This window comes from Sapajus apella, unplaced genomic scaffold (genome assembly GCF_009761245.1).
Source record: "Sapajus apella isolate SASKATOON/1434 unplaced genomic scaffold, GSC_monkey_1.0 scaffold66, whole genome shotgun sequence".
In the NCBI taxonomy this organism is placed as follows: Eukaryota; Metazoa; Chordata; class Mammalia; order Primates; family Cebidae; genus Sapajus; species Sapajus apella.
Window position 1 is genome coordinate 4,128,914 of NW_022437006.1, and position 12,705 is coordinate 4,141,618.

At 37.4% G+C, this 12,705-nt stretch overlaps 1 protein-coding gene across 2 annotated transcripts in view; it reads right to left on the reverse strand.

Annotated features, from left to right (window-relative positions):
* Positions 1 to 12,705, reverse strand: part of SLC2A13 (solute carrier family 2 member 13) — a 351,790-nt gene that overhangs the window by 261,267 nt on the left and 77,818 nt on the right. For both annotated transcript variants that reach the window (XM_032248333.1, XM_032248334.1), the window contains exon 3: positions 7,350 to 7,558. In XM_032248333.1, coding sequence (XP_032104224.1) covers positions 7,350 to 7,558 — 209 coding nt within the window. The remainder of the gene's footprint in view (positions 1 to 7,349; positions 7,559 to 12,705) is intronic.

The following is a 12,705-nucleotide window of genomic DNA, read 5'->3' on the forward strand; positions in this document are numbered from 1 at the left end:
AACAACCTCTAGAATACTGGGTATAGAATTTTTTTTACCAAGATTCAGAAAATTGCAGGTCATCTTGCCAAGAGCAATTTATCAATATCTATTTAAAGTTCACCTGGTAAATGACATGCATGCATTGTCTTGGGTCATATAACACTGTATTACCACCACACGAAAAAGATAAAAGCAAACTACCAAATATATTGGGGAGAATGACTACTTTCCTCTAAGTGCAGCAGATGTCAACTGCAATGTGTATTTGACTGCAGTGTCATTATGCTGAAATTGGATTTCTAAAGGAACATACAGAATAATTTCTACCAAAATATGATAAATATTTACCCCCTCTGACCTCTCTGCAGAATATGATTTGCTGTAAGGGCCACAGGCAATATCAATTCACAGAAAAAGAAAATGACTTACGGGAAGGTAAGACTTCAAGACTAAATTGCAAAATTACTAGAGTAAAAAAAAAAGATGCAGCTGTCCCTTCCTATACATGACAGCCATGATCCCCAAAGAACTGGAGGTAAATCAAATCTTGTTTTAAAATGAAATCACAGGATGCTCCTGAATATATTATCTTCCCTACAATACTCTTGCTTTCCAGGCTAGAAATCAAACTCTTTGTCAAAGGCAAAGCCAATGTTCGCCCAGATTCCTGAGCTCATTAGTTGACAAAATTAAATCATGGAAATCTTGCTGGCTTGCATGTTTTCACATAGATTACATATCACACAGGTAACCTGAATGCCCTATTACAGTGACTAGCGACTAGTGGACTTGCATCTAATTCCAATCTGAAACATTAGCTAGTGCCTCTGGGCTGCTACTTCTACAGGCCTAAATGTTGAGATTTTAGTGACCAAAGGGTAGGGCCAATATTCTGGCTGGCATTCTTCTGTGTAATATCCATTTTGAAAGTACATGATCTGGGTGATCTAGGTAATATTAAGTGTAAAACAATTTTTAAGGCCGGGTGCAGTGGCTCATGCCCATAATCCTAGCACTTTGGGATGCCAAGGCAGGAGGATCACGTGAGGTCAGGAGTTTGAGACCAGCCTGGCCAACACGGTGAAACCCTGTCTCTACTAGACATACAAACCATTAGCTGGGCCTGGTGGTGCACACTTGTAGTGCCAGCTACTAGGGAGGCTGAAGCAGGGGAATCACTCGAACCCAGGAGGTGGAAGTTGCGATGAGCCAAAATTGCGCCACTGCACTGCAGCCTGGGCAACAGTGCAAGACTCTGTCTCCTCACCAAAATTTTTTTAATATGTAATTTTTTAATGTGAAATTCACCAAAAAACAAAAGCCATTTTCTTTTAGCGGAAAAAAGACCCATGACCATTTTTAAGTTCCTTGGATTGAACCTGTGCTATAAATAGACTTATAAGAGGCTGCTCTCTACTGCCCTAAGGTGCATAGTCAGTGCTCCCCTTGCCTTCATCCCTTTACTCAGTCTGTCATTGCACTGCTGCTGTCCTAACAACCTCATTCTCCCTAAAATATTGCTTTTTTCTTTCCCTAGCTTTTTGCAGTAGTTCTACCACCAACTCCTGTATATTTCTCTAGAGAAAGCTTTCGTTGTTCATGCTTTCCTTCCAACGATCCTGCCTTAGCACAATTCAGAGTGGAAAGGGGGCTGGATGGCAGAGATGGTGCCTTATGTAAGACCTCCCAGAAGCTCTGCCTGAGGGGCTCCTCCAGCAGGGCCAAGGGGCTTCTTCTGACAAGGCATGGGAGCAGCCAGCAGCCTTTGCTTTCCTTTCGCCTCCTCCCAGGATACACTTGTTCTCTGGTACAAGATAAGAAACTAAAGAAGTCAAATAAGTGCAATCAAACAAGGCTGTATAAAGCACATGAAAATATACCTCTCATTTCTGGATTGTTCCCTAAGACTGCCTTCAGAAGAATCCTGTCTCTTCTATTGGTTGGTTTTACTTCCTTTCTCGTGGGAGGCAATTTTTAACTTTTAGGAAATAAAGCTCCTACCAAGGAATCTTTGCCTTCTATATGCCCAGTAATTTAGGAGATGACCTCTCATCTCTAGTGATATAGACAGACCCTACTTTTAACACCATGTCTAATGAATTTGCCCAAGAAAGGAACTCCAAACTCTTTCAGTACATGTCTGTCAAACTTAGGGATACATATTCCAGGGATATACATGAGAGAGTGATGGGTTACATGAAGTCAATGAATGAACACTGGAACTATTTAGAAAAAAAAAAAAAAAAAAAATTTTTTGAAAAAAATAAAAAAAATAAGTTTAAAAAAAAAAAAATAAAAAATTGAGAAAATTTTTTAAAAAAAAAAAAAAAAAAACATTTTTCGAGTCAAGTAAAACAGTTACTTTATAGAACAAGAATACAAACTTTGGTTAATTTCTAGGATAAAGCAGAAAAATTCAAATATATATGAGCTTACTACAGCTGCCTCCTGTTATAATAACCAGGCCCCAAAAGGCCTGCCTCTCTTCACTCAACTCTGAAGCTAAGCAGAAAACTTTGCCAATCATTGCTTAAGTAACTACCTATGTCTCTGTCAAGATTCTGTATCTTCTTATAATGCAACCCATGACTCTATTACACATCTGTACAAATAGGACATAGACTAGGAACACAGACCAGACATACCACAAAATGATGGAAATGACATTTACATTACTTTGTATTTAAATTTGCTTTCAATTCTGAAAATAACAATTGTGTCCCTACTAATTTAACACTTAGGCTCCAGAACCTGAGATAAAAGATGTATCGTTAGTTCTTATTGCGGTATCTTAAAATAAAATATAGAGTTTATAGCTATGATTGAAACTTGCAAAAATCAATATGTCCCACTTAATAAAACAGAATTTTACATTTGCTGTTTCCTCTCTCTGGAACAGTCTTTCCTCCAGTTCTCTGTATTGCTGATTCCTTTTCACCCTTCAAGTTCATCTCTTCAGAGAGGCTTTCCTAACCATCCCATGTAAAGTATCTCTTTTTAGTCCCTTTTGTAAGCATTTTATTATTCTGTTCATTTTTTTCAAAGTAATTACCATAATTTGTAGTTATCTGGTAGTTAATTGCTCTTTCATTTATTATTTGTGTGCCTCATCCCATGAGAATGGACCAGAATCTTGTCAGTCTTATTTATTGCCACAGCCCCACCTCTGAAGCAGGTCACTCAATAAATACTTTGGAAAGAAATTCTGTATAGCATTTAGAAATAAAGAGGAGGCACTTCTCACAGACTTTCAAAACCCTAAAAAAAAATCAGACCCTGGAGCTATTATAATCTGGCTTTCTTTTCTTACAAATCTAAAAAGAAACTGAGGCTCGGCAACTCTCCCGAGATTCATTTAAGATAGCAAGTTTGAGACAGAGCCAGTAATATTCTTCCATCTCCCTGTCTCCGACTCCAGAGAGCTCTCCAAACCAAGCTGTTGTTTCTGCTAGTCTTACTTTATTATTCCTACAGGATGTATAAACAGTGCTGAGCACACGTGAAAACCAAATGTTTGCTTCTTTTCCCATACTGCCTTTTCGTTGTTGTTTTGCCAACTATAGCAAAAAAAAAACACACAGACATTGTATGTCATGCAAAGCAGTCTGACCTCGATGCCAGGGGCAGAAGAGATGAGATTCCACTGTAGTCCAATCCTATTCCATGGTATGGCCTGGCAGCCTCAACTTTGCTGCTGACATGGCCAGAGCAACTGCCATATCTACTATATAAAGTGTGCTTTTAAGAAGCACAAGAGAAATGCTGTATGTACTGACAATCTCACACATCCAAAAAATAAATTAATGTAGCCAATATACACTTCAGTAGCTAGGCCTATTTTCCTCAAAGAGGTCAAGTTTAAATTCAAGTGACCAAGAAAAAAAATTCCTATGGAAAGGGAAGGATGACATATGCAAATGTCATAATAGTCACAAGTCACAAATCTACTGACTGCTAGACAAGATACGGTTTACTGATCTGGAATCAGACCTATTTATAAGTAAGCTTGACAGGAACAGATATATAAGCCACCATGTCTGATTAAACATTCCTCCTTATAAGAAACAGAGTGTCTTAACTTCTTTCTAAATTTCTGGAATATCTGAATAATTTGCGATGCCTACGTCAAGGTTCCCTCCAGGCAGCTGCACTGCCTGCCCACAGTCCCCAGGCTTGATGTCGTGGCTCAAAATTCACCTGCTCAGGATCCATGGACAGATTACCAGGCCATTCTCTAACCCTCCAACACAGTGGCTGACTCATCTTTTCTGAGCCAGGGCATTTTTATTCCTTTCAAGTTAGCTGTTCCTTCACGTGTATTTGTCCATCTAGCCCATCATTCTTGAATGAAGCCTGCTGGATGGCCAAGACCATGTCAGTTAACATTAAGTCCCTGCACTGGTTGGTCTCTGTTTTGCAATTAAACTGACACAGAGTCTTGTTCCTGGACCTTACAATACCGATATGCAATTCACAGTTCTGCAGACCATGTTTTACTGTGGTCAAGTTTCGTAATCATAAAAAATCAGGTCCCCAGTCACTGGTGCCATGTAATCTGGCAAATCTGTCTGCATGCGTTCGTGCCATAATGCTCTTAACTGTGTACTTTTTTTTATAAAAGAACATGAGATTAGCTTTTAAATTAAGCAAGATGATATTACTTCAAATAATACAAATCCAGAAATGGATAGGTTAATAATCCCACTAGTTGCAAAGTTTAGAATATTTACTCAAGCATGAGAAATGTTATTAGGATCCAGTGAATAACATTACAGTATTTTTAAACACCTGTGCCAAATATGCATCTAAAACAATACTGGGGAATAGGGAATTATTTTATCTATATCCAAGAAAAGGTACCCTATTTAGCTCCCAAAGACTTCTGATAAAAACTAAAGGAGATGTAGGTAATTGCAACTCTATGTACCCCAGATTTCTTTAAAAATCCATTTGGTTATATATTCCAAATAATGTATAAAACTCAAATAGTATATGCAGTCAACACTGCATGGTTAGAGTAGTCAGACATATTTTTAAGCAGTCAAAATGAAGCTATATGCTTAATGCTTTGTACTAAAATCAATGATATCCCTATCCTGAAACAAGAAGGCTTTTCAATATTAAACTGTCTTATCCTTTATATAAATTAATAAAAATACAGGCCCTAAATAGTATTTAACAATTTTTCTATTACTCTGAAAAGTTTTTCCACATAAACATTATTTGTACATGAGCTTCAAATGCACTAATCACTACAACTAAAACAAATTCATGGCCAGGCGTGGTGGCTCAGCCTGTAATCCCAGCACTTTGGGAGGCTGGGGTGGGCAGATCACCTGAGGTTAGGAGTTCGAGACCAGCCTGGCCAACATGGTGAAACCCTATCTCTACATAAAATACAAAAATTAGCCAGGTGTGTTGGCATGTGCCTGTAATCCCAGCTACTGGGGAGGCTGAGGCAGGAGAATGACTTCAACTCGGGAGGCAGAGGTTGCGGTGAACCAAGATTGCACCACTACACTGCGGCCTGGGTGGCAGAGTGAGATTCATCTAAAAAAAAAAAAAAAAAAGCAATTAATCTTTCATTTGAGCTACTGAGAAGAGGAATTTAGACAGCAGCATAAAAAAAGTTATTTGTTGTAATTTATATAGATATTTTAAGATAATTTTTTTTTTTGAGACGAGTCTTGCCTTGTTGCCCAGGCTGGAGTGCGGTGGCGTGATCTCTGCTCACTACAACCTCTGCCTCACAGGCTCAAGCTATTCTCCTGCCTCAGCCTCCTGAGTAGCTAGGACTTCAGGCATGTGCCACCACACCCAGCTAATTTTTGTATTTTTAGTAGAGATGGGCTTTCATTATGTTGGCCAGGATGGTCTTGATGTCTTGACCTCGTGATCCACCCACCTCAGCCTCCCAAAGTGCTGGGATTACAGGTATGAGCCACCATGCCTGACCTAAGATAGTATTTTTTAATGAACACAATGTTGAACTCAGTAAATCATTCTGTTAAAGCAAAATTCTCCTTAATCTTTGCACTAATATGTTACTCTGGAAATTTGCTGGACACCTAGCAGATGCTCAAAAAGTGTTAAAAAAAAATGACCTTCACATAGAATGAGCTCATAGTTAGTTAGTTGAGGCTTTGATCCGAGCAAGAAAGTAACAGCATTATGCTACATGTACGTAAAGTTGAATGAAGCCACATGTGGCTAACACAGAGTCTAGCTTCTTCAGAGTGCTCATTCTGTTGTTTCAGGAAGACAACAATGGTCAGCTCCATCAAAGATGCTAGGAGAAGGTGACCAGACAGATCTTCTAACACCTGTGTATGACATGTAGCAACAAAGGAGTGGGTGTGCTTGGCATTTTCTCAGGTAAGAAAAATAATTTGAGTAATAAAAATCTGCCTCTCCCCTGAGCTATCAATTAATGTAGAGGCAAAAGGAAGCTCAACAGAAAATAAAACCAATTTGGGAAATGTGAAGTGAACAGGCTGTTATTGTGGAAAACATGTATTTTGAAATGTCTACCTTTTCCCATCATTTACATCCTACAATTCACTTACCCAAAGCAGACTGTCAAGATTACAGATCCTGCCTCAGAATTGTTTTGTAAATTTCTACATGATATCTTCTTCAAAAATAAATTCATCAACATAAATTAATGAGACTTTTCTTTTCTTGGTTTTCTGACATGGTGAATTTCAGAATAGAGAGTGAATTAAATATTTTAATGAAAATAGGGAAACACAAACTTATTCCCATACAAGTATATAGAATACATAAAATATGAGGTACTCATATTCTTTATAAAAATTAGTATGAAAATTAATTTAACACATGTAAACAAAGCATTTTTTCTTTTTTCTTTTTTTCTTTTTTTTGAGATGGAGTCTCATTTTGTTGCCAGGCTGGAGTTCAGTGACATGATCTCAGCTCACTGCAACCTCCATCTCCCAGGTTCAAGAGATTCTCCTGCTTCAGCCTCTCAAGTAGCTGGAACCACAGGCGTGCACATCCACGTCCAGCTATATTTTCTAATTTTTTTTTTCAGTAGAGACGGGGTTTCACCATGTTGGGCAGGATGGTCTCGATCTCTTGACCTCGTGATCCGCCTGCCTTGGCCTCCCAAAGTGCTGGGATTAGAGGCGTGAGCCACCGTCCCTGGCCTTAATTTTTTACAAAGATTATTTTAAATTAATATGGACAGTTAATAATACACATAAAATTTTATATATGGATATGTATAAATATCCATATATTTTAAATATATATATTTAAAAATATATGTATACATACACACAAAATAATGACAAATAAGATCACCGTATAGTTTTTAAATTCATATAAGTATGAAGTCTACATACCTGAGCCAACCTCTTTTTCCTCTTCTTCAATGTTGTTTTTGATACTATCATATTCCTCATCAATGGTCTGGTTACCACGCATCTGAGATAAAATTCTACGGGCCTTCTGAGTCTGTCCTTTCTGAATAAGCCATCGAGGGCTTTCAGGCAAAAAGAGAAAGCCAAAAAACTGTATAACTGCTGGAATTGCTGCGAGTCCCAACATGTACCTGCAAGAAAAAAATTTATTTTAAAACTTGCTCTTTCTGCCATGTGCTCACCCTATACTTTTGTGTTGTGTTGACAATGGTAACGTTTCATGCAAAGTTAGTCAGAATTATCTTCTTATTTGTGTGTTTCTATGTGTGTCTGTGTGTCACTAGGAAAAAATATTTTTGTGCTGTACTGAAAACAGTGCTATACTGAAAAATCTAATTATTCAATTTGTGGAGAGATAGAGATCTCTCCACAAATTACATTGAAAACAAATGACCAAAAGTTACAATAATTATGTATACATATTCTAAACCAAACATATCAAGCAAATCATCATAATCACCATTCCTATGCAATAGTAACATAAATAATTTTGTATTTTACAATAAAAAATGGGGCTATGATAAAACTTACTGGTATCTACTTAAAAGGCACACTTTTCATTAAAATAAGTGCCCAAGTTTGTTTCTTTATAGTTATTTCTGATTTGTGAATCATTAGTTATAATTTTCTGTTTACAATTTTCCTATCTCATTTTGTCATCAAGCATCTTGTTCATCATTATTAAGTGCGGAATGGGGGCTTACAGGAAAAAAAAAGATGGAGTCAGAAACCAAAAATCCTAATTAAAATGACGACAAATATAAAAATCTGCTCACATAGTTTTAAGTTATCTGTTATTTTCTTTATATGTCTATTCTTAATGGCTGGCAAAATTCTAAGTAGCAAGTAACAATGTAATTTTAACTCCAAGAGATAATAAAAATAGTAATGAGTATATCAATATCAAAGATCTCTCCAAATTATCATGATCACCAGACTGATTTCCTAACATCTCTAAGGCCTCCATCTTTTTGAACCAATGGGGTTGAATTAGATAAACTTCAAGGTTTCTTTCAAATGGAAACTTCCATGCATCCAGGACACCTGGATGCTTTATGTTAATCCAACTTCTCTAGGTATGTTCCAGGGTAGATTCCTAACAATAGAGCTCAGCAGGCCAATTCTATTTCTATAACAAACCACGCTGATACGCAGAAGTCATGGAAAAGTCACCTGGCTCAACATCTTTTTCAAAGCTATTCTACCTTTTAAGCTGTGTTACACTGAACGTATAGCAGCCTTAAAGGCTTTAGAGATTAATCTCACAAAATAAGTCTGCTATTTTCCATGCAATTTCATTTTAATTCCAAAACAAGTAGAAGAAAAATATAATCATCACATGGGTAGTAAGAATACCTCTTACTCCAAACTACAAACTAAAACTACACATGGAAACAGAAAAATTAACCAAGATTTAGAAAGTAAATAAACAATTTATGAATGACTGACTAAAGGAATCGCTTGGCCTGCAGTTTTAAATCTTATTAGAGGTGTCTTATGCTTTAAGCCATGGATTGTGATAATTACACCAACACTCCTACCTCTGCTCACCCTCAGGGCACACAGTTTTTTAACCTTAATTTATGTCTCTGTATCTGGTATTATAATACATTACTTACCTATCCCAATCAATTGGTTAATATTATTTAACTTTGTATTCAGCATAGCATCTAATCATCTTGCACACAGTAGGCATTTAGTACATATTTTATAAAATAATACATAAGCACCTGTATATCTAAACTTTCCACATTAACCAGAAAACAACCATGCTTTGGATTTACATGACAATATTTTACATGACAACTCTTCTGGGTCATTTTCTCTGCAAACTTACTTGCACGGTAATTCCGTCCCACCAAACTATTGATTATTCTAGATATAACTAAACCTTCTCTTCTGGAAAAGTCCTTGCATGAGAGCTACAGAGATCAGCTCACAAAAATATGCACTTCTGACCTCTTCTCCTTCAGATATTAACTGGTATAATTAAATCTGTTATTTAAATGTATGTTTTATTGCTGTAAATCAATAAAATTTTCATCCGAGCTGTGTCAAAGAAATGTTTATACTATATTGCTAATTATTTAAAAGTGATTTTTTAAAGGCAGACCCTAAATATACTGGATTATGCAATAAATTTTAAAAGTCCTAAAGATGAAAGCCTTTATGTGTCGTTTATTTACCTACACCTCTCATGATCTTTCCAAAGAAAGATCATAAATTAAGATAGAAAAGCTGCAGATAATACTTCAAAAAGCACTGAAATGAATGTAGAAACTGAATCATTTTCAGGTTCAAGATGCTCACATAATACTTTGCACTCTACTACTTGCTATTAAATCCCAGGATGCAGTATTTTTACAAGTTTTTTTTTAAACAGAAAAAAAGAGAAGGGAAGAGAAGAGAAAAGAGAAGACAAAAAGAAAAGGAAAATACAGGCATATATATTAGCCTGTGTTTCTTAAGTGAGCTACAGAAGACAGAATAGGCCTTCCCACCTTTTGAAATCTGTGCAAGAGTCTGGGTCCAAAATGTACAATTCAGCTGCCCTACACTGACATGGGGGAAAGGAATTTGTACCCTGTTTCCAGTCTACGAATATTAAAACTTCTTTCCAGAGATTAGTCAAGAAAAAAATGTTTTATACATTTGTATCCTAATACTTCTAAAAGAAAAATGAGACAGCTTATTTTATTATGTTTTAATTACCTTTCATGATGAAAATATTTTGACATGAATAATTTTCATGGCTTTGTAGAAATGCAATACAGAAGATCAGAGGTAGATGTGTTATATGACTGAGAGGATACAGGATCAGATCTGGGTATCGCTTCAGCTCTGGGCAGACAAACCATGAGAACCTGGTCAAGTTACTTAACATTTTATTTATTTATTTATTTTTGAGATGGAGTTTTGCTCTGTTGCCCAGGCTGGAGTACAGTGGCACAATCTTGGCTCACTGCAACCTGTGTCTCCCAGGTTCAAGCAATTCTCCTGCCTCATTCAGCCTCCTGAGTAGCTGGGACTATAGGTGTGCACCATCACACCCAGATAATTTTGTATTTTTAGTAGAGACAAGGTTTCACCATATTGGCCAAGTTGGTCTCGAACTCCTGACCTCATGATCTGTCCACCTAGGCCTCTCAAAGTGCTGGGATTACAGGTGTGACCCACAGTGCCTGGCCAAATAATTTAATATTTTAACACACAGGTGACAGTGTCTATTTCATAAGACTGCTGGGGGAATTAAGTGAAATCATTCAGTCAATTCAGCAGAGAGGATGCTCGGTAAAAAATGTTTCACCTCCCTGAACTCCTAACCACGCAATCAATTCATTGTACCTTGTTTGTTCTGGCTATATCACCCAACTAAATTTTCAGAAGGTAGAACTAACCACTTTCTTGAGAAAAACAGCCCTCTACTGACGTGCAGACTGGAGAATAGGAAATAACTAAGAGGCGGTTTTTCTGTGGTACTAATAAAAATTTCAACAGGAGACAAAAAGAGTAGGATCTTTATGAACTAAACTAAGGCAGTAGCAGGACTACCAGTCATTCTAAGTCCAAGAAAAGCAGCAATTAGATGAATGACAGAATATTGTGATACACTGGGGCAGGCAGTCCCCAGAAAAGCAAGTATTCTCCCATTGATTCAGGAGATCTCATTATTCTAAATTAAGCCAGGGACTCTAAACCTGGTTTCACATTAGAAACACCTGGGAGGCTGGTAAAACCCACCGGTTTCCAGCCCCACCCACCCCCAGGGATTTTGATTAATTGGTCTGGGCTCTGGGCCCAGGAAGTTTTGTTTTATTAAAAGCTCTCCAGGTGCTGCTAATGTGCAGTTGGAGCTGAGAACCAAGGATCTAAATATTTTTAAATACCAGGGAGTAAACATGGACAACAAGCACTCAAGGTCCACACCTTACAGCAAAAGCCGTTTATCTTCTGCAGGCAAGTAGCGCACCTACAAACACAAAGTCAAGCAGAAATCCCAAGTTCTCATGAGCTCTAAAAATCTTTAGTATATTCTTTACCATCGTGAGATGGTAAAGATTTTTTAAAATGAGATGGTAAAATTTTTTAAAAATGAGATGGTAAAAATTCTAAAAAGATTTAAAATTTTCTAAACTTACAGTTGCGAAATAAACTATTTGCTGGTACAGCTAGCAGAACCAGCACCTGCCTACCCAAGCAGGTCATTTAAGGGGAGAAGAATGCTTCCAAATAACAAGGTTAGGCCAGCTATCCACAAAGAACAATCCCACCAATTTCACCCCAGGTTAAGCCTTCTCAGTTTCAGAGATCGAAGCTCTATGAATCATGGATCCTGCATTCCTGGGGCCAGGCCTCCTTCTACGGCTCAGCTGAGCGAGCCTGCTATCTCTTCCATTAGATGGCCGGGGGCTCACAATAACCCAAACAGGTCCTTCCCTGAACATTCCTGTTTTAAAACAATCCTGTTGCTCTCACCTATGTAACTAAAGACAAGAATCCTCTAACATCTGTGACCTTAAGTCACAAAATTTTGCACTTCATGATCATTGACCTTGTCTCTGAACTAATAAAATGAGTTAGCATGTTATCTACCCTTCAGTAGTTCCAGAGACGTGCTGATTATGTTCCCAGTGTGAAAATCTAGTTGAATGCACAAACTCAGCATAGACATGTAGTTATTTATTAACAACAGTCATAGCAATAGTAATAGCTACTGTGTAGCACCAGTTACTGTGTGCCAAGCACTGTTCAGAAGAATTAAGAAACGTTAACTCCTATGATTTTACAACAACCCTGTGAGGTGAGTGCCATTATTATCCCGACTTTATAGACAAAGAAATGAGGCACAAAGAAGATACATGGTTAGCATGGAATAGAACTACAGTTAAAATCCAGGCAGTCTGGCTCCTACGATAAATGTTTATTGTCAGTCAAGCTATATTAAATGTTCAATAATTACTTGATAATTAATTATGTGGCACACATTAAAAGGTGCATTAATTTACCTTAGCTTCATGTTTAAAGAATTCAGAGGTTCCCTCTGGAACTATTATTCCCTCACCTCTGTTAAATGCGGTGAAACACTGCAGGAATAACAAAGCAAATCTGGCTGGCTGGGAGCTGTCACTCCTAATTGAGCCCAGCACAGGTACCCAATACAGTACCACCCAATGGGCTGGGTAACAGCAACCTGGATTTAAACAACACAGAACTGCTAGTAGGAAATGGGATATTCCTGTGATTCTCTCAATACCTATCCTTACTAAATCAGAACTCC